At 44.6% G+C, this 22,534-nt stretch overlaps 1 protein-coding gene and 1 long non-coding RNA gene across 3 annotated transcripts in view; one reads left to right on the plus strand and one right to left on the minus strand.

Annotated features, from left to right (window-relative positions):
* LOC129652589 (uncharacterized) overlaps nt 1-22,534 on the plus strand; it is a 42,507-nt gene that overhangs the window by 665 nt on the left and 19,308 nt on the right. The window contains exons 2-3 of the long non-coding RNA XR_008714594.1: nt 33-497; nt 2,872-2,989. This is a non-coding gene — a long non-coding RNA (uncharacterized LOC129652589). The remainder of the gene's footprint in view (nt 1-32; nt 498-2,871; nt 2,990-22,534) is intronic.
* On the minus strand, nt 14,359-22,496 carry DBX1 (developing brain homeobox 1). Of its 2 annotated transcripts, XM_055581344.1 has the most exons (7): nt 22,300-22,496; nt 20,880-20,966; nt 20,575-20,784; nt 19,134-19,784; nt 18,404-18,505; nt 16,262-16,464; nt 14,359-15,864 (listed from the first exon to the last, which is right to left on the minus strand). In XM_055581344.1, exons 4-7 carry the CDS (start codon nt 19,501-19,503, stop codon nt 15,502-15,504), a joined length of 1,038 nt encoding a protein of 345 aa, XP_055437319.1. In that variant the 5' UTR covers nt 19,504-19,784; nt 20,575-20,784; nt 20,880-20,966; nt 22,300-22,496; the 3' UTR covers nt 14,359-15,501. The 2 variants fall into 2 exon arrangements, with proteins under 2 accessions (XP_055437319.1, XP_055437320.1); XM_055581345.1 differs by lacking the exons at nt 20,575-20,784; nt 20,880-20,966; nt 22,300-22,496 and having other exon boundaries at nt 19,134-19,924.

The following is a 22,534-nucleotide window of genomic DNA, read 5'->3' on the forward strand; positions in this document are numbered from 1 at the left end:
TTCAACTCAATGCTGATGCTATTCACATGCAGATATGTCAGCTGCCAGGAGCAAGTCTCAGCCCCGCAAGACTTCAGGTGCCAATTGCAAGTGCAGGTCTTCAGCTGTGTTTCTGACCAAGCAGCTGTAAATCAGAGGTCTCCATCTCGCCCACCTTGATTTCCATTGATTTGCTAGCGTGGATCACAGAACTTAGGAAACCAGTTTGCTTATTAGAGTGTGTGTGTGCTCATTTGTGTCTGACTCTGCAACCTCACGGACTGTAGCCCTTCAGGCTTCTCTGTCCATGGAATTTTCCAGGCAAGAATACTGAAACAGATTGCCATTTCCTACTCCAGGAGATCTTTCCTACCCAGGGATCAAACCTAAGTCTTATGCATAGGTAGGCCGATTCTTTACCACTGCACCACTTGGGAAGCCCCACTTACTAGGTTATTGACTTACTATAAAAGAATACAACTCAGGAACAGCCAAATGGAAGAGATACACAGACTAAGGTATGTAAAAAGGGGTGTGGATCTTCTAGGCTTTTTGCCAGCCTAGGAACTTTCCGAACCCCTTCCTTTTGGGCTTTTATGCAGGCTTTGTTATATAAGTTGATTGATTAAATCATTGGCTATTAGTAATTGAACTCAATCTCCAGCCCTTCTCCCCTCCCCAAATTAAAGCTCCTACCTTTTTTTTTTTTTTTTTACACTTCAGCAAGATCATGTCCATGTAGCTCCTATCTTTTAGTTGTCATGGTTGGTTCCTGTGGTCCCATTCTTAGGTATTTTCCAGAAGTCACCTTATTAACATAAACTCGGATGTGGTTGAAAGGTGTTTGTTATAGATATCAAGACACTCTCTCACCACTTAGGAGATTGTGAGGGTTTTAGGAACTCTGTGTCAGAAAGGGGGACAAAGACCAAATATATATTTCTTATTATAAGTCATTATATCAGAGACCCTAAAGGGGGAGCTGCCCACTAAGGGAGACAGAAAGACCGAGAAGGCCTGAGATGCTGTTCCAACCCCAAAGAACTTGTATACAGGAGAGGAATATGCATACTGTTGACGAATAGTTTCAAGGGATTAGATCTGGTCGGCAGAGTCCCTGCAAAACTATGGATGGAGGTTCATAATATTGTACAGGAGGCAGTGAAACCTTTGTTATTTGGGATTTTTCTCACATCCAAAATTGACCTAGCTCAAGTTAGATACCCTTTTGGATTCTTTATTAACACGTGTACCTTTCTTTCCCATAAGTGAATTCATGTATGAGTCTGTGGCTGATTTTTTTCACTAAGCAATACAGTTCACTCCTTCGTCCTCATCACCTTCCATACTTCACTCATTCCTACAGCTTGCGGATCCTTTTGGCCCTCACCCTCTCTTCACCCTCACTGTCACCCCCCAGTCCAAGTCACCGCTGTTGTTCAGTCGCTAAGTCTTGCCCAGCCCCCTGTGACCCCACCGACTGCAGCACGCCAGGCTTCCCTGTCCTTCACCATCTCTCAGAGCTTGCTCAAACTCATGTCTATTGAGTCGGTGATGCCATCCTACTATCTCATCCTCTGTCATCCCTTCTCCTGCCTTCAATCTTTCCCAGCCTCAGGGTCTTTTCCAATGAGTTGGCTTTTCACATCAGGTGGCCAAACTATTGGTGTATTGGAACTTCAGCTTCAGTAGCAGTCCTTCCAATGAATATTCAGGGTTGATTTCCTTTAGGATTGACTGGTTTGATCTCTTTGCAGTCCAAGGGCCTCTCCAGAGTCTTCTCCAGCACCAGTTTCTTTCTTTCCTTTTTTGAATGAGTAGGCAGAGCTAAATTTTTTTATTGTTGTCATTCTTTGGGCCCTGAGGCTTGCTAGATCTTAGTTCCCTGACCAGGGATTGAACCCACAACCTCGGCTGTGAAAGCTTCAAGTTTTCACCATGAGACCTCCAGGGAATTCCCCCACCATAATTTCTAAGTTTTGCCAACTGATCATTCTGCTTCCACTCTTGCCTAGAGGTAGAACCAGTTTATTCTTCGATCCATTTTTCACCAAGTGTTCAGTATGATTTTTTTAAAAAAAACGTAAGTCAAGCCATATCAGTCTGTGTTAAAAACCCTTCAGTACACTCCTGCCTTATGTAGCATGAAATTGAAGCCCTTTAACAGGCCTACAAAGTGAGGGGCATCCTCTGACTCCACTTCTTTTTCACCGCTGCATGTCTCTTGATTCCTTTCTCCATCGTCAAGCCCTTTGCTGTCTCTGTCATATGTCATCTGGAGCATCCTTCCCACAGTATGTGCCCCACTGCTGCTGCTAAGTTGCTTCAGTCATGTCCGATTCTGTGCGACCCCATAGATGGCAGCCCACCAGGCTCCTGTCCCTGGGATTCTCCAGGCAAGAACACTGGAGTGGGTTGCCTTTTCCTTCTCCAGTGTATGAAAGTGAAAAGTGAAAGTGAAGTAGCTCAGTCGTGTCCGACTCTTAGCGACCCCATGGACCACAGCCTACCAGGCTCCTCTGTCCATGGGATTTTCCAGGCAAGAGTACTGGAGTGGGGCGCCATTGCCTTCTCCGATGTGCCCCACTAGTACCTGCTAAAATGTCACCTCCTTAAAGAGGCTTTCCCTTAGCTCTCTTTGCACTCTATTTCTCTTGTAACCCTCATCACAATTTGTAATTATATATACATCTGTTCACTGACTTGGTCAGTCTCTCCCTCTCCTGCTGGCTCCAGAACCAAGGACCCTGCTTGTTTCAAGTATCAGTCCATCCTCAGGAGCAACCAGAGATCCAGACACACAGAAGGAACTCAGTAAATACCTGTTAAATGAAAGAACCCCGATTTAGAGTTAAGCAACTTTGGTTCAAGTACCATCTTTACTGCTTGCAGGCTGTGCCACCTTGGGGAAATCAATCAACTTTCTGAGCCTATGGCGAACATGCGGAAAATGAAGCCTGCCCTGATTATCTCATAGGATTGAAGTGAAAATCAAACGGGATGAAATAAGGTCAACTTTTTAAACTATGAACAAATGTGAGGGGTTAATTTGCTGTGGAGGTGGAGGAAACATGATGTGAGAACTTAGAATGAGAACCTACTTTCTCAAATACCTGTATGTAAAGTAGGCCTCCGTAAACTGGTCTGTCCAAGGCCTTGTTAATAATAACTGTTGATTCCTGGTCATTTCCTCCCATTATACAGCTGTAAATGGAGGGTTTTCTTGGCATACAAATTTTAGCTCTACGTACACCATCAGTTCCAGTAAATGAGTCCTTTTGAATTAAGAATGAGGAGTTTAGTGGCAGCTGCTAGCTGAAATGAAAGTTTTTTGCTAAGAACAATAAAACCTTCCCTCCCTTGCCCCTTGATCTGCTTGGCTTAGTTTGCTGGTGATGGCTGGGGTGTGGTATTTACAGAAAAGTTAAGAAAAGTGCAGGAGGTGGCCTTTGCGCTGGATGCCTACGTGGTGTAAATAATCCTCTTTTAATCACAGTCTAAACATGTTCCTAAAACAAGATGTTGGTGCCAAAAAGAATTCCAGGAGGCATTACTATGATGGTGGGGGGCTTGGAAGGGGGGGTAGGGATGAGTGGGTTAAATAATAGAATCATCAGCCCCACTGGGTTTGGGCAGGGGGGTGGGGTACACACTTTTGTTGTGTGGATTACCAAAGAAAGAATTGAAACTTCGCTTTTCCTTTTAATAATCACCTTACTCTAATAGTACTTCTGCTGTTTAAACTGTAAAGAATGTGGTCCTGTTTTCTCCTTCACAACACATCTATACAAACACATTGGATTTTTTTTAAAAGAAATAATTTATTGGCAGATAGTTTTAGATATCTACAAAGCTGCAAGAATAGTACAGAGTTCCTGTATCATCACTTATCTTCCCTAATGTCAGCATCTCACTATGGTACATTTGTCACAGTTAAAAAGTGATATTGGTATATCATTATTATTATCAACTAAAATCAATGCTCTATTCAGATTGCCTTAGTTTTACCTACTGTCCTTTTTCTGTCCTGGGATCATATTTGATTGGGATCGTTTTGCTTGTTTGTTGTTTAAATGTTTTTTAAAAATTTTCTATGAAAGTATAGTTAATTTACAATGTTGTATTTGTTTCGGTGTTTAGCAAAGTGATTTAGTTCTAGTTATACATGTATCTATTCTTTTTCAAATTGTTTTCCCATTTAGGTTATTAGGGAATATTGAGTTTCCTGTGCTATACAGTAGGTCCTTGTTGATTATGTATTTTAAATATAGTAGTATGTGTATATAAATATAGTAGTATGGGCTTCCCTGGTAGGTCAGATGGTAAAGAATCTGCCTGCAATGCGGGAGACCTGGGTTTGATCCCTGGATTGGGAAGATTCCCTGAAGGAGGGCATGGCAACCCACTCCAGTATTCTTGCCTGGAGAATCCCCATGGACAGAGAAGCCTGGTGGGCTGCGGCCCATGGGGTCACAGAGAGCAGAGAATGGGACACAACTGAATGACCAAGCACAAGTGTATGTCAAGTCCAAACTCCCAGTTTATCCCTACTCCCCATCTTTCCCCTGGTTGGGATTGTTTTTGCATCAACATCAAAGTCATTAAAAAAAAAAAAAACACAAATGTAAAAACAGGTAAACAATTTTTTTTTTTTTTTTGAGAGCATAAGTTTGCAGGCTTACAGATCTTTGCCAGGAAAACCATTTCTTTTTTGTGTTTTAAGCCACACCATACAGCATGCAAGGATCTTAGTTCCCCAACCAGGGATCGAACCTGTGCCCCCTGCATTGGGAGTGTGGAGTCTTAACCACTGGACAGCCAGGTAGGTTCCATAAAAATCTTTTTTTTTTTAATTTATTTGTTTTTAATTGGAAGATAATAGAAAAATCTTTTTATAGTTATTTAACATCATCTTTCCAAATTCAGACTGTGGGTCTCCAGCTAAAGACACTTTTTAAAAGAAAGCATGAAAATCTACCTGCAGGACCCTACGTAGAGGCTGCGATTATTAGTGGAGTGAGGAGAAGGAGCGGAGACTTGGTTCTATGGTGCCGCTGCCCTTAGTGGAAAGAGATTGTGCTGGAGTCTCTGCCATCTCAGTAATTAGGTGAAAGTTATACACCCTCATTTTCTTGTTCTTTGCATGCAGGTATTGATGCTTCCATGGGGGTTTGTAGTAAAGGTTAGTTGCAAAGTAAATGAAAGCCTTAGCAATATGCCCTACATACTAGGACTCAGTAGCCATTATGGTTATTCTTTTATATTTAAAGAAAGGGAGCAAGGCATTTTGGAAATGTTTTACTCAGGGACTGCTTGTTTCAGTTCATTGCCACTGAATAAAAACACCTTAACATCACTGACTACAAACACACCGAGCCACATTCTTCCCTCTATATGGTTTCCTCTTCCTACGCCATAAAAATCATACCATCCTTCAAGACTTGGGGCAGATTTCTCCACAAAACATTCTCAGATGATCTCAATGCTGGGAAAAGGGGATAACCAGGAAGATCTATGAGTCTGTTCCCTCATCTGTAAAATGGGATTTAAAATAGTCATGGTGGATTAAAGGAAATAATGTACATAAAATGCTAATCACCACATGTAGCACAGAGTACTATCCTCTGAAATAACCAACAGTAACAGCAACAATAATAATAGCTTTTATTTAAGACAGAGGCAGTGAGAATGGAAGGAACAGTAGAAAATCTCTTAAGGACTTACATACCAGGACATACCTTGGAGGTTGATCCCTTGTATGGAATGGATGAGAGGAAGAGATCGGGAATGGCACTTGTCTCTAATTTTTGAGCAAGAGAAATGAAGGCTTTCTTGGAGTTATGGGCAAGACTTTGGTGAAGTTTTTTAATTGTTGTTTTGTTTTTGCTTTGTTTGAATGGAGTGTTGCAACTAGAAAATATGCCCGTGGTCCTGGGCATGGTGGAATTTAACAGGTTCTTGGGATACCTGAGGGCAGGTATCCAAAGACTGCTGGCTGTCAGGGGCTGGAGCTGAGGAGAGAGATGTCTGAGTGCCAGGTTGGGGTGTGATAGCTTATGGTGAAAGATGTTGGATTTGTGATCTCCAAAGAAGAAGATTTAGCTTCGGGACCAGGGACCAGGCTTGATCACACAAGAGCTTTTGTGTAGCAGAGTTTTATTAAAGTGAAAAAGGAACAAAGAAAGCTGACATAGACATCAGAAGGGGGACGGACAGTGCCCCCACTGTCTAGTCTTAGCAAGGGAGCTATATACTTTTTAACTGGTTTTACAATAAGTCAAAAGAATGTCTCAAGGTTGTAAAGATCTTGCTAGACCCACTCCCACAATTTACATTTTAAGATGACAGGAGTAGTCAGAAGTTTCTTGTTAAGGAGAAACATGTCCTCGAGCAGGATACATTCTTATATTGACTAAGACAAAGCAATGTAGAAAAAAATGTTTGTCCTTTTCTCCTCCTTGAGAACTCCAGACCCCTATCTCCTCCTGGGGAACCCTGGACTTCTTATCAACTTCCCTGGGAATTGACTCTCTCAGGTGCCCCATCAAACCAGAGAGAGGGGGAGATCGCTGGAGTAACTTGTAAAGGAAGTGGCATCAAGGACTAAGGATAAAAACCTTGGGAAACATCTACGTTAAGAGAAATACAGAGGGTGACGAGCCCAGGGATGAGGCTTCTCCAGCTTGAGGGCCTGAGAGACATCTGGCAGTAGCTAGAGGGGGACAGAAGAGGAATGAGATTTTTCAGGGCACATTGCAGGGAAGGTCACGTATCTATGCTGATAGGGAGGTGCTAGTGAGAAAGATGGGCTGAAGATGGATCGAGGATTCCTGGAGGGAAGGGAAGAATTGACAGAGGAGTGAGCGAACTGAAGACCTGGGGAAGGCACCAGCTGGGGTTGCATCTGAGTTTTTAAGTGGGGGTGGTTGAGCTTAGCCAAATATTAGGTTGGCCAAAAATTTCACTCGGGTTTTTCTGTACGATCTTATGGAAAAGCCTGAACAAGCTTTTTGACCCCACCCGGTAGTTCCTTTCCATCTCTCCTCTAGTAAAACACTTTGTGTGTTTAAAGGATGAACTCTCCAAGTGTGATGTGGGTCCCTTGGGCACCCCCGAGAGCCTCCCATAGCCACACAGTGGGATTTTCTGTACAACAGAGGCTGCATGTGCCGTGGTGTCTCCTCACGGCTAATGGGAGTCTTGTGTTTCTTAGAATTTTCTAAGGTGGTGAATTTAGATTTATGTACATGTTTAGTGATTCACTTAGTTTTTTTCTCAGTACTTCTATTGTGCTTTTACAGCTGCCTTCAGTTATACCTGCTATGACATCTGTAACCTTATTATCATCCAGTAAATTGCTGTTTTGAAATTCCCATATTTTCCTTGCATCTATGCAGAAACATAAGAAGTACAGGTGGTTGTCTTGTTTAGCAATAATATTTTTAAATTTTTGGAAAATATTCCACTCTGTAAGATTCTGCCAAAACTACTATTATTTTATAATTTTATATTTTATTTTAAAATAAAAGAAAATGTGCAATATATTTTTCTTATATTTAAGGGTGAATTTGTTGACTTTTGAAATGGAGACTAAAAGAGTCACTTTCTCAGTCCATCGCTGCACTGTCTACTTCTGAAGATGCTAAAACCGATAAAACTGACATATAGGAAGTTCAAGAAAGGCAGGAATATACTACTCCCATTTCCCACAAAAACAAAAATGAAAATTGGATGAAACAGTAGAAAAAGAAAGAAAATATGGTAAAAGTTAATTTTGTAATATTTGACCTTTCTTGTTTTATACAACAGACCATTTGGGAATAGTAGTATGGTTCCAATTAAATTGTACATCATTCTGAGATCAATCATTCAGACTATAAAGAAAGGAACTGAATTGCCTTTTTAAAACAAAAACAAAAGACACTGTTTGAAAATTAAGAACAGTTTGTTACAGATTTTCAGACTAGAAACAGAAAGGCCACTGGAGTAACTCACTGAGTAACTTAGCGTCTTGCATTAGCTAAGGAACTACCCTCTACCGCTGAGAGACTAATTAAAACCCTGTAAAGCCGACAATGCTGCACACCTGCTGGATGAACAGTCAGTAAAAGAAATCATGATGGTGCCCATTTCCAATGATAGAGTAACTCATCAAAGACAGAGTTAATAAATCATCTGCAAAACTGTACTTTTGCTTTGAAAATGGATAGATCTGCACAAGTGCCCAGACATCCTGTTCTGTATTACTTAGTATTCAAAACAGATAATCATCAAAGAATATCTGGAAATGCTTGACAACAGACATAAAGGTTGCTGAAATATTTAAAGTGTTGAATACCTTTTTGAATCTTAGGTTTTATTTAACTACCACCTTGACGTTTTTAGTGACAGCTCAAAGCTGGTTGTTGGTAGAAGTGCTGGCACCTTGGCACAAATCAAGGCAGGGGTGCTAAACTACGCCAGTGGTCATTGCTTTCTCTGCTGTCTTTTGCCCAAAGACAGCCAGTTTCCATTAAGAATGTGCTTGGTGGGGCAGGAAAAATAATTAATGTTATCAAATTCCAATACTTATAATCCTTTTAGTGCCTTGTATGATGACAGGGGAAGTGTGCATGAAGCATTTCTGCTACATCCCGAAATGTGATGGTTATTTAAGGAAAAGCACTTGTGCGGTTGAACTAGCCACATTTTTCGTGAGACTTCATTTTTAAAAAATATTTATTTATATTTATTTGGCTGTACTGGGTCTTAGTTGTGACACGTGGCATCTAGCTCTCTGACCAGGGATCGAACTCAGGCCCCCTGCTTTGAGAGCATGGAGTCCTAGCCACTGGACCACCAGGGAAGTCCCCAAGACTCCATTTTTTTAAAGATTTATTTTATTTTTGGCTGTGCCGGGTCTTCATTGCTGTGCATAGGGGCTACTCTCTAGCTGCAGCGCCCAGGCCTCTCATTGCGATGGCTTCTCTTGTTGCAGAGCGCAGGCTCTAGAGCTCAGGCTCAGTAGTTGTGGCACGAGAGCTTCAGTTGCTCCATGGCATGTGGGATCTTTGTGGACCAGGGATCAAACCCATGTCCCCAGTAGGAAGATTTGTATCCACTGACCGCTAGGGAAATCCCGAAAGGAATTTGGATTTCAAATTGCTACTAACCTTTAAAAAATACCGCTTGTCCAGTTTTGCTGTTATTGTATCAAAGAAGAGCCATAGTCACATAAGGTTAATCAAATACTTCTCCTTTTCCAATTGCGTATTTCTATGAAGCCAAGTTTTCTTCCTATTGCAACAGATTGTAGCAATAGATAATTCAGCTGTCTCCTATAAAGCCAATCATTAAAGAGCTTTGCAGTAATCTAAAGTGTCACTCTTCTAACTTTTTTGTTTTGTATATTTCAATATTTATCTTTTTAAAATATGGTGTTTATATGACTATTTAACAAAATTGTTTTAAAATGAAGTAATAAGCATTTATTACTTCCATTTGTTACTCTAAGATTCCCTGGAGGAAGGCCGGGTAACACTCGAGTATTCTTACCTGGAGAATCCCATGGGCAGAGGAGCCTGGTGGGCCACACAGTCCATAGCGTCACAGAGTTGTTCCCACTGAAGTGACTTAGCACAGCAAGCACAATAAACATTTAAATTTTTTCTCAGTCTTAATTTCTTACACCAAAAGTATTAATAGATAAAACACACAGAAACAAAAAAAAATCTGTTAGATGTTCAATGATTTTTAACAGTGTAAAGGCTACTGTAAGGCACTGCAGTTTGAGGATCACTGGTTTAGGTTCAGGGAGTAGGGCTAGTGATAAGAGAGATTTGGGTGGATAAGAAAAGTTTTTAAATAGCCATTAATTTTTTTTCTTATAACTGCAGAATATTAAAAAGCCTAAAACTCTATTAAGTGTACCTGTTGGTTGGAGTTTGGTTAAATGAGTTTTTACCAGTTTAGTCAAGGAAGCAGGATGGTGTATTCATGTTAGAGGCACCTGAATTTGGATTCTGGCTGAGGTAAGCAGGGGGAAATTACCAAAAACTCCTGGCCTCGGTTTATCCGTCTGTAATGTGGGATAATAATTTCTAAGTTAGACGGGTTACTGTGAGGATAAAACTTCTTGTAAATCTTTGCTAAAGTGTGATCTGTGGACTAACAAGGGTGAGTGAAAGTTGCTCAGTCGTGTCTGACTCTTTGCGACCCCATGGGTTATACAGTCCTTGGAATTCTCCAGGCCAGAATACTGGAGTGGGGGCCTTTCCCCTTCTTCAGGGGATCTTCCCAACTCAGGGATCGAACCCAAGTCTCCCCTATTGTGGGCAGATTCTTTACCGGCTGAGACACCAGGGAAGCCCAAGAATACTGGAGTGGGTAACCTATCCCTTCTCCAGTGGATTTTCCCAACCTAGGAATCGAACTGGGCTTTTCTTCATGGCAGGCAGATTCTTTACCAACTGAGCTGTCAGGTAAGCCCTTAACAGGAGTTAGCAATGCTAAATACTCTGAATCATGATCCGTATTTTAATGCGATCCCCAGGTGATCTTATGCTCCTTAAAGTTTGAGAAGCACTAATGTGTAAGGCCCCTAGCAGAATGCATGCCTGTCACAGGTGCTCAAAACAAAACAAAACAAAACAAAAATTTTCCTGTTAGTATTTACTATTCTTCAGTTTATAACTATTTTAGTCTTTTGGACTGAAGTAATTGGTTTGGTTTTTAAAAACACATCTGACCAGTTAATTTAGTGTTTTTCTTTTACTTTATTAAATGGCACCCCACTCCAGTACTCTTGCCTGGAAAATCCCATGGATGGAGGAGCCTGGTGGGCTACAGTCCATGGGATCGCTAAGAGTCGGACACGACTGAGCGACTTCACTTTCACTTTTCACTTTCATGCATTGGAGAAGGAAATGGCAACCCACTCCAGTGTTCTTGCCTAGAGAATCCCAGGGACGGGGGAGCCTGGTGGGCTGCTGTCTATGGGGTCGCACAGAGTCGGTACACGACTGAAGCGACTTAGCAGCAGCAGCAGCAGCAGCCCTTCAACTCATTTGAAAGATTTAGAGCTTTCAGACATATGGTTTAGACTCTAGAGGGTCTCCATCCCTCCTTTTAATTTATTTATGTACTCAACACATATCAAACACCTAATATGTGTTAGGGACTATGCGTAACACTAGGTACTCACCCTTGTGAAGTTCTGCTAAAGGAGTTACTTAGAGCCAAAATGTGCCATTTGTAATCCTCAGGAAGTAAAACTTTGTGCATGTAGAGGAATAGCATACATTAAAAAAAAAAAAAATTCCAGAGTATTTTTTTTTCCTTTTCTGGATTTTCTTAGCTTTTATTTTATTTTTAAATTTCATTTGCATTTATTTTTTGCAACATTATTCCCGGACTGTAAGTTTTTTTTCTTCCGTTTCTTCTGGAATATCTTTTTCTTCTGTGCAGCCTCCTCTTCTGGTTTAGGAACAGTCTGTTCTTTTTCAGTTAGGATCGTTTCAGTGTGGCAGGGAGAGCTCAAGTACAGGTTAATCCTACCGTGAGCCCCTATTTTGTGGCCTTTGTTCACCTGGATGTGCTCAATAAGCAGAGAATCTACATCTAAGCCCTTCAGTCCAGCTTTACTCTCTCCATTTTTTAGCATGTGCAGTAAAAATCCAGCGCTCTTTCTGGGCCACAGACCCTGTGTCCAGCCCCACTGCTTGGCCTGTGCACACCTACCAACTCCAACCTACCGACAATGGAATGGCACATGTCACTTCTGTAGAGTGACATCCTTCAGATACTTGGTGACTTTTCAGATACTCTTAAGGACATGGGCGGTTTCATGAATGTTCTTAAAGGGAACACAAGGATTTGAACCTCTGCTTTGCTTGATTTTGTGGGGTTTTCTGGGTCAAGTGAATAGCACATCATTTTTAGAGGTCACCTAGGGCTGCTTACCCCAAAAGTTAACTTTTATTAACATAGAAAAAAACTTTATTTACATCACAGAATACTCTTTGGTTTGAATTTTACATGGCCTTATGATAATATTGCTTACCTCAGGGACTTCCCTGGTAGCCTAGTGGTTAAGACTCTGGGCTTTTACTGTCCTGGCATCAGTTCAGTCGCTGGAGAGGAAACTGAGATCCTGCAAACCACATCACACACACATACACACACACATGCACACACACACATATTTCTTACCTCAAGTTTTTTCACTTGTCTGCCATAATTTTGACCATTACTGGAATTTTAAATCTTCGAACATGTGAGTTATTTTTCCAGTACTGAAATATTACTGAAATTCTGTACCTATTGAACAACTCCCTATTTCCCTATGACCCCAGCTCTTCAACTGTAATTTTACTTTTTGTTTTTATGAATGTGGCTATATTAGATACCTCATATAAGTATGATGATATGGTATTTGCCTTTTTACTCCTAGCTTATTTCACTTGGCATAATGTTCTTAAAATTTATTCATGTTGACATGAGAACATGTGACAGGACTCCTTTCCTTTTTAAAGTGGAATAATATTCCATTGTGTGTGTATACCACTTTTTCTCTATTTATCCATTGATAGATATTTGGGTTGCAAAAGCTGTTGTGAATAATGGGAGTGATGTGAACACGAATACCTCTTGACTATTAAAGATAATGCTGGTATGCACATGGGTGTGCCGCTAGACTACTTTGATGTAGACATGAATCCATCCCCATGCTGGCAAATAGTTCTTGACTGTAAGTAATAACTGCAGGCTTGAACTGGCAGAGAGGGAAAGGTGGGCCATTTCTGGTCAAGATTCCATCTCTAGATATCCCTCCAGGCAACAGCAGAGAAAAGGAGAAAATAGCCTGAATTATTCAGAGCAGAAAGGGTTTCTGGTCTGAAAAATTGCATGCCTACTGTATGCAGGACACCATGCTAACATTTTCATATGTGTTGAGGGGGAAATGTGGGATATTTCTTGAAGTAAGATAATTATGATAGTTAAGATCAGTTTTGCTCCAAATTCCCATGGCACTGAAGTGATCCCCAGTGTCACGCATGGGCCCAGCAGGGGAGAATATCCTAACCTTAGCATGGAGGGGGCTTGTTTTTTTTTTTTTCTGAAAAGAGAGTTGAGAATAAAATATATTCAAATTTCAAATATAATACAAACTACTGAAATTTAAGCTTGACAACTTCTTTCCAGGCTGTCGGAGTATCAGTTCAGTTCAGTTCAGTCACTCAGTCGTGTCCGACTCTTTGTGACCCCATGGACTACAGTGCACCAGGCCTCCCTGTCCATCACCAACTCCTAGAGTTTACCCAAACTCATGTCCATTGAGTCAGTGATGCCATCCAACCACCTCATACTCTGTCGTCTCTTTCTCCTCCCACCCTCAATCTTTCTCAGCATCGGGGTCTTTTCAAATGAGTCAGTTCTTCACATGAGGTGGCCAAAGTATTGGAGCTTCAGCTTTGACACTTCACTTTTGTCAGAGTATATGTTAGCATAATAACCAACTGTGTGTCTGTGTGACCCATGTGGCAGAGATCAGTCTCTCCAAGGGCACAGAGCCTTTGCCAGTGTTCTAACTGGTGCTATTCACTGGTTGCTGGTTAAATAAATCATTGTTGCTGACAGTCCATCTTGAAAGAACTTAGTTTCAGTGGGGAGCCCCAGAACCTGTATCAGGTTCCCTAGTACTGCCTGTAGATGATATTGCTAATAAAATCAGTTCCTACACAAAAATCAAAGCCAGCTTCAAGCTTTCCTGAGGACTAGGAAAATATGCCTTCAAGGAGGGAAAGAAAAACCATTGCAAACTTGAACCATTTAAAGTGACTTTCATTGATTTATTTTAGTCTATCAGTTCAGTCCCCAGAGTAGGGGAGAAGGATGACTCCAGACTCAATTTGTTGGTGTTACTTCACTGGAGCTATTTTACTTGTAACCATAGTGAATTTGGCTATTTTATGGTAGGGCTTCCCTGGTGGGTCAGATGGTAAAGAATCTGCCTGCAATGCAGGAGACACAGGTTCGATCCCTGGGTCAGGAAGATCCCCTGGAGAAGGAAATGGCTACCTACTCCAGTATTCTTGCCTGGAAAATCCCATGGATAGAAGAGCCTGGTGGGCTATAGTCCATGGGGTGGCAAAGAGTTGGTAACTGACCAACTAACACAACAATGGTTCAGGGAAGCAGAAAAGGCACTGGCCTGGGAGTCAAAAATGGCTTCTAGTCCTAGCTTGACCTCTAACTAATTGGGTGCTTTAGACATGTGCCTGTCCCTCTGGAATATGAGCATACCTTCTGTAAATTCCAGCGGCCCTTGGACCATAATAGCTCCATTCCTCAGACTGGAATAGCTTTAACAATCTGTGAGTTAGCGATATTGCTTGATCATTGTGTCCATTCTACTTTTTATTTGGCATTTTTCATTTAATACATATATACATATATAAAAATTTGTACACAGTAAAAATACAAAATAAGTAATTTCTTCATAAGTTATGCAATTAAACAGCTACCTTTTTAAAGTTTAAAAAGCATTGTAAAAAAGAGAGAGGAAATCTAGTCAGTTCTTTATATCATTCATAATAACCTTGGTATAAAATATCCATACACATGTACAAAATAGTGTACAGTTCATAAAAGCTGTGCAAAGACAGCAAAGTTCCATGAAAAAAAAAATCAAAGAGGCTTGTGGGTCTCTATCTGTTCACCTCAGGCCCAATGCTCAGTGAAACACCCCCAGTCATAATAAAAGGGCATAAGGGAGAATGCTTGGTGCATATACCATAGATGCTGAAAGAGTAAAGAAAATACTTTAAAACACACAGACAGAAATACAGCTTGACTTTTCCTCCCATTTAGAGATCTCACTTCTTTGCCCAGAGAGCACTGGGAATAGGACACATGGAAAAGATTCAGTGTTTATGCAGTACCTTAGACCAGAAGGCACAGGTTTGTGGGGTGGTTTTTTTTTTTTTTTTTTTTTTTTTTAGTTCTTGAGCTTTCTAAGGCCATTGCTATAGAAGACTGGGTCACCAGAGTTTGGAGTTGGCTAGGATGTGGTTGCTATCTAAGATGGGGATGTAGAGGGGTCTGGGAAGTCAGGGGTCTTGAAGTTACAGGCTTGATATTGTGAGATATCCTGTCTCGGTTTCCTCCTTCATACAGGCTTTCTTACAAGGTTGCTGCTGCTGCAGCCAGTAGCGCCTGGCACACAGCTTAAGCCAGGCTGTAGGAGTGAACACCTCTACTTGTGTTTAAAATAGCTTGCAATAAAACACGATAGACAGGACCCCTTGTGAAAGAGTTAAGGCTGGGACCAAGACCTAAATTTAACTTGTGCGGAGAGGGCTGTTGAGGGAGGGGTGTAGGGGAAAGAAGTGTCGTTTGGGGTAACGGAAGGGGCCAGGGTGCCCTCGGACAAGGTGACTTCTGCAGCAGCGAGCGGCAGCGGGCCGAGTGAACACGCACCGAATCCCACCTCTCCAGTTTCAAAGCACTCGTAATCAGTACCCCGGGGGGGCGCGGGGGCTTCTAAGACACCGTGATCTCCTCCTCGCCCTCGTCGTCGTCCTCGGAGTCGGAGAAGTCCGAAGCTTTGTCAGGGCTGCCCGAGCGCGCAGGCGAGGTGGGCAGCGGCGCTTCCAGCCGCGGGTCCCGCAGGTGCCGAGGGTCGGCGGGGGCCGCGTGATAGACCAGGCGGGGCCGGGGGCTGCCGGGGCCCTCGTCCTCCTCGTCGTCATCGTCCCCGGGACCCTTCTGGCCCACGTCGCTGAGGTCCGGGTGCGGGTTGAGTTTGGTGGGAAGGGTCTGCTCGCGGCAGCCCCCGCTAGACAGGAGCTCGCGTTCCTTGGAGTTCCGCCACTTCATGCGTCGGTTCTGAAACCAGATTTTCACCTGGGGCCAAAGGGGTGAGAGCAGGGGAGAGGGGAGGTTAGCGCGGAGCCCCCGCCACCATCTTTGCCAGCTCCCCACCGCTTAAAGTGAGTTGGGACGCCACGTGGCACTTTCCATTCAGCCCCCAATCTCATCCCCGCCACCCACTTCACGCATCTCTCGCCGGGTCTTAGGGTACCTGGCCGAGGTGGGCGGGGGTGGGGTCGATGCTGAGTCCAGGAGAGACGGGGCAGGGAGAGTGGCTATCTATCGCGAGGAGCCTCCGCGAAGCCGGCTCTCGCCCCTTCCATCCTCTCTAGTCCTGACCACATCTGTACACTGGGACCTAAACGGTTTCCGAGAACCCTCCCATTTGGACCATGCCTGGCGGGAGGGGCTACGGGGAGACCGCCCTCACCTGTGAGTCTTTCAAGCCCAACTTGGCAGCCAGCTTCTTGCGGTCCGGCTTGCTGATGTACTTCTGCTTCTGGAACATCTTCTCCAGCGCCTTGCGCTGCACGTCGGAAAACACGGCTCGACGCAGCATGCCCCTGCGAGGCTTGCCGCGGGAGGCCAGTGGCCAGGAGAAGGTCCCCGGGATGGGCACGACGCTGGAGGACGCTGCGGAGGCCAGGAGTGCTAGGTGAGTGAGTGGGCGGTGTCCTGCCCCGTCCGCCCCTCCTTTGCGGCTTCCTTTGGTTTTCCTTTCTGATCCTTCGTCTCTTTAAAGCTCTCCTTTTTTTCCCCCTGGAGAATAGGCTACGAACCTACAAACCTGCGAGAGTGAAAGGCGCTTTCCGCCCAAATAACTTTCCCTGTCAACCGTGCGAACCCGGATTAGGTAAAACCACGGAAACACAGAAAACAACCCCTACGATAGCCTGTTTCGTTTTTCCATTCAGCGGTCTCAGGGAAACCAAACATGTGTGCATCAGCTAATATAGCAGGAGAAAAAAAAAGTAAGTTACAAAAGTAAAAATAAAATAGCCAGCCGAGGCCCCTTGGGTTTTCCCCCTAAGCTTTTAGCACATTGGTGGCTTTTGCATTCTTTGGATGAAAATGAGGTGCTTTACTGATTTGTTAGGAGAAAATCCGCTTTGGATTTTTTTATTTTTGGAAAAATCCAATCAGTATTCATCTTTTTTATATTAATCTTTCCTCCCCTAACCCGCAAAACGTAAAGAATTCGGCCCGAATACATGAAAAGTGGCAGCTAATTAGCACATTGACCGCTTCCCAATGGGTTTTGGCATGATAAAAGGCGGGGGTGGGGGGGTGGGGGAGAGTTTCGCTTTAAGGGAGAGGAAAAAAAAAAAAAAAACCCAAAAGAAACAGAGACTCTAATGAAGCGTGAATGGTAATTGTGTAGTAATGAACTAACAGAAAAAGACTGAGGACAAGCAGCGAAAGCCATATATTACTGGGACAAAAGAGATTTACACTTTCAAACTAAACACAACTGCAGGCCAAGACCATTGGGAGAATACTGATGGCAGAGGCTTCTCTTCCCCGAATCATTTTCATTAAATGGACATGAAAAGCTATTTATAAAGCTCGGGTTGTTTTTGTTAGAGCATTGAGCTGGGGGAGAAAGGGAGCAAATTCCATTAGCAGCAACAGCATGAATGGTGGGGGGCGGGGGGGCGGTTGGTGAATTCTCTCTCCCCCTTTCAAAAATCAATTGCGTGTTTCTTTCGCTGATATTGGGAAGTGCTGTCGAGGTTTTACTCACCCCCCACCGACCATACCCAGTCTCCCTTCCCTTTATAAGAGTTCCAGTCTCCTCAGTCTTGACCAGCTGTAGAGTTTTGAGTCATCACTGGGATTGCAGGATGAAAACTTCGTGGAACCTGCTTAAGGTGTTTCTCCTTTAAACTGGGACCCAATTATGGACCTCCCTCCGACTTCCAATTTTACGAGTTCTACGGTCTTTAAAACGGTTTGGCGGTGGGGGGAGGGTATGATTTGGGAAGTCGGGCTGGAAATAGAGGGTTGGGGGTGTGGGAGGATCTGGTCCCCCTCCCCCTGGGCGACCCCAGGCATCCCACACAAGAGGGCACCCCATGTGGTCTTGTGAAAAGCCCGAAGCCCTGAATGAGTTTTAAAGAGAAATTAGCCCCGGCTGGTAGGTGTCTCTCCGCGGCTCGGAGGGGCGAGGGCTGGTCTGTGTGTGGCTGCCTGGAGGAGCTGACCAATTGGTCATGGTGCTGAAACCTTTGTGGGGAATCGTGGCCAAGTGCGCTGACTCTGTGGGAAAACGGCGGCGTGAAGGGATGCCAACAGCTCCGCGCCGGGAAGGGAACCGCCTCAAATTGGGACCATGACAATTCCTGCTAATTTGTAGAGCAGGGAATTGGTGCAAAGTGTCAAGCAGTCACTGCTTGTGCTAAATAGGGCATCAAATTGGCGCGACGGATTCGTGAATGTTGTACGTCTCGCAACCTCTGAACCAGAGCGTAACCCCGTGGGGTGGACGGAGAAATATGGCTTAGGGGCAGGGAGCGATGGGGTGGGGCTGGGGTGACTCCAGCCTCCTGAAAGGAAGGGGGACGAGACTTACCTGGGAAATAAGAAGATCTGATGAAAGGCTGGAAAGAGCCTTCAAAGTAGGGAAAGGCAAAGGTCTTGGGAGGGACACTCTGGAGCAAGGTGGGAGACGTTTCTAGGAGTGAGGGAAGGAGGAACAGAAGGAGGGAGACAGAAAGTGAATTTGATTAGGTCACCTAATTATTGTACAGGACAGTGAATACATGACATGATTACATCTTAGGCTGGTTTCAAAGGCTTCTTCCTCAATGAAAGAGTAAAATAAATGTTTCCCTAACACTGTCTCATCTGTGGAACTCTCCCCATAGTCCCCACAGTCGCTTACCCCCCTCCCCCCAATGTCATCCTAGGCGCAAACAAGATGGGTAGAACTGGAGCGGGGGAGAAAAGAATTGCAGACCCACAATACTTGTTAAGCTAGTAAATATGTTGTCTTGGGTTTAAGAAACGGGCTTCCAGAAGCTGGAGGGCAGAAACGCAGAGACCCAGGGGCGTGCGCTCGATTTCCTTGCACCAGGTACTGTGCGCGCTCAAACTGCAGGTGTTCACATTCATTCTGAGGATGGGGCGAACCTGGCGGCTTTTCTTTCTGGGAATCGTCTGGACCTACGTGTCACATTGCTTGACCTGGGTCCTCGGGGATCTTGTGTTAAGTGTGTGCGCTGCTGTGTGCGTGGGTACCCGCTGCATAAGGAAAACTGAGGCCAGGACAGAACAGCCCTCAGCGTTTTGCTTTCACTTACCGGTTCTGGGCGCCGAGGAAAGGATGGCGTTCACTCCAAACTTCAGAAACGTGGGCTCGCTGGCAGGGGAGACGGCGGTCTGCGGTGAGCCGCCCCGCCGGCTGCCCGGGCCCGGGGAGCCCAGGTCCGAGGCCCCGGTGTCTGTGAGAGCCGCAGGGGCCCCCGGCCTCGGGGGCGACATGCTGGGGGTGGGCACGCTGCCTCGGGGCAGGTAGGCGGGGGGTCGGCTGATGCGGATCAGATCCTCCACCAGGAAGCTCGAGTGACCGGAAAATGCCGACTGCAGGGACTGGGGCAGCGTTAAGGTGGGTGTGGGGCGCAAGAGGCTGGGGTACCCGGCGGGGGGCGCGAGGAGGCCAGGGAACATCATTTTAGGTGCAGGGCGGGCCGAAAAACTTCTTCCAATGGCCAGGAGGTAAATGCCTGACTTCCCACCCCTCCCACCCCCGTGGTGCCCTCTCTCTTGGGCTTAGCAAACGTCTTTAAGGAACGATCCTACTTGGGCGTCTGCGAGTCCTCCGTAGTCCTCCCGTCGAAGTGATGGTTTTATAGTGGCCTGCCCGTTAAAGCGCTTTGAAAAGTGACAGCTCTGACAATGAAGTTCAACAAAGTTCTCCACTCGAGCTTCATTCGCCGGAGGCTCTGGGCGATCTGATTGGCGCAGGGGTGCAATTTATGATTGGATTAGTCTTCATAAGCATGGCCCGCACAATGGGCCGGCAACAAAGGCTGGCGCGCATCAATTCTGCGTATCGACCGCCTCTTTGCAATACAGTGCGCCCCCAAAGCTCTCGCCAGGAGTTTTTGTTCTGGAGCAACACCCGGGCTAATTAAATGCCTATTTAGAAGTTTCAGATGACATCTTGCCTTATAGAAAAGGAATTATTTAGAGAACACACTAAATTTATTTGCAGCTCCCCTGCTGAGCCTGGAAAATAAATCAATAAATATTCATAGAAACTCATCTCCAGGCAATCAGTAAAATAATCCTCCCCCCTTGTGCAGAGGGCAATGAAAAATTTCAAGTCAATGAACATAAAAATATACTCCTTCTTCGGTCTCTGCCCTCCCTATACATTATCCTAGCTGAGGCATAAAGCAGCTGTGAGGGGTGGGTTAAATAAACGTGGGGTAGAAGAGTGCTGTTCTAAAATACTAGGGAAACTTGAAATCAATGCTTTGGAGCTATTAAATGGGCATCCCTCGGGGGTCGGAAGAGGGAGTTCTTGGTTTATTTCATGTTGGGAAACTAATTGAGAGAGTTGGTGATACCTGAACAGTAATATGATTCTCCTGCAAACCCCTGCAACTTAGAAAACAATTTTCAGTATCCTGTCTTTAGAAGTGGCACAGAGGAATGAACCACAGCTAACCCAGAGGAGGATCAGAGGGGAGCCTCGAAAAGGGGCAAGGTGGCAGGGTTCCATTTCCCAGGGCTTACCTCTGCTGGAAGCTGCCTTGTGCAAGGAGACCTGAAGGCTCTGGGTGCTCCGCTGGCTCTTTCCCAACCTCTAGGAGCCCTTGGCAGTTTCGCTTGAAACTCACAGCCTGGACTTTTAAAACCACAGCAGCAGAAGTTTGGAATTTGTCCTGAGAGGGTCCTACCCATTGCCAGCACTTCCCCGGGCATAGTTTTGCTGCTTCTTAACATCTGCAATGTACAAATGAGTGAAAACAGAGCGAAGGGCGAGGTCCCCAAAAATGTTGGCCCACACCAGGAAAGACGATTCTTACTTCATTTGGTACCTTAAATCAGAATCTTCCTGTAGATTGCACTTGGCTTTCCTCTGGGTTGGGGCTGGGGTGGTGCTCAGTCTCAATTCCGTTCCTCGGCTAGATAACAGATGTGTTAAATGTCCCATTCATTTCTTTAGTGTGGCTGAACCTCCCCAAAGAGAAGTGTGCAGCCCCGCCAGGCCGCCCTGATCCTATTAACCATGAACTAACTGTCACCTTCAGCTGGTTTTCCTTTTTGCTTTTTAACACAAAGCTTTCTCAAAAATCTTATTAACCAGCTTTATTTCTCTCGATGGTTTTGTTCAGGGCGTTTTGTGTTGATGATCTCCATGTCGCTGCTTTAACCATTCAATAAAAGTGCATCTGTGATTTATATCACATTAAACCAGAAATAGAGCCCGCTAAAGCTCTCCCTTGATTCAAATTAAAAAGTTATTTAGAGTTGGGCTTGGAGCGGAATTAATGCTCCAAGAGGACACAAGTATGGAGTTTCTGAGCCCAAGGCTGTTTATGGAGGCATTCTGGGGAGCAGGAGGTGGAAAACCACTTTCCTGAGTAAATAAATGGCTACTTAAATAGGGAAAATGCATTGCTGAAGTTAACTGGAATCCCCTGGAATTGAAAGAGAGACATATTTGAAAAACTTCAAATGTTCCTCTTTTAGAAATTTTGCCATAAAATAGGGGAGAAAAGGGTTTAAAGTATTTGAACACCTGTGTTCTCACATTGTCACAAAGTTTTCATTCCATATCATCCCTCCCACCAACTGCTTTCTGGAAGCAGAAAGACCAGCTCTGGTTTGTGCGTTCCCTCCCACCTCTCTTCTTTTTCTCCTCTTCTTCATTCTAGTCCTTTCCTCCTCGTCTCCTGTGTCCCTTCCCTTCTTCCTTCCATACCCCCGTGTTGGGATTCTCATCAAGTAAGAGGGCTCAGAGCTAGAGCTTCTGACTGCAGCCTACTGGAAGACAGTCTACTTTTGCAGGATTTTGTTCTGAGGGACAGTAAGGACTCAAAGCCAGTCTAGGGGCTTCCTAACCTCCTCCCTTCTCTAAACTTCTTCTCCATCTGGGGTATTAATATTTCCCTGGTGTAGTTTTTACAATTAGTATCATGCCGTAGACCCGCTCCTTGATCCCCACCCTTACACACACACACACACACACACACACACACACACACACTGACCATTCTGCCTCCACTAGACTGACTACTGCTAACGTTTCTTCTTTTAAAGAGGGGGGCCTGACACTTTTTGGAAGGTGGGTCAACCCCTTGCTGCGATCCACGTGTTCTCGGCCTCCATCTCCATAGCTTCCTAAAGCATCCCTAAGGCGCCAAAGAGGAAAAGTGAGGGCGGGGTGAGCGCTGGCGCCCGTGAAAAGGCAAAGTAAATCCCAAGGAAGCAAGAAATCAGACGAAAGGATCTTACTTGAAGTGATCTCCTTGAACGCGTCTTTTCAAACTCCGCCATAGCCTAGGGGGCTGCGCGGTGCGGCGTGGCGCTGCGTCTAAGACCTGTGACTAATGCCGTTTGACCTGGGCCCACGGGGTTTTGTGCGTCCTGCCATTCATTGTAATGTCGTTATCTTCCAGTTTATTTCAGAGAAGTCATTTGCATCCCTCTCTCCCAGAACGGGGTTTTCTGTTTCTCTTTCTGGGTAAAA

Source organism: Bubalus kerabau, chromosome 5 (assembly GCF_029407905.1).
Source record: "Bubalus kerabau isolate K-KA32 ecotype Philippines breed swamp buffalo chromosome 5, PCC_UOA_SB_1v2, whole genome shotgun sequence".
Taxonomy (NCBI): Eukaryota; Metazoa; Chordata; class Mammalia; order Artiodactyla; family Bovidae; genus Bubalus; species Bubalus kerabau.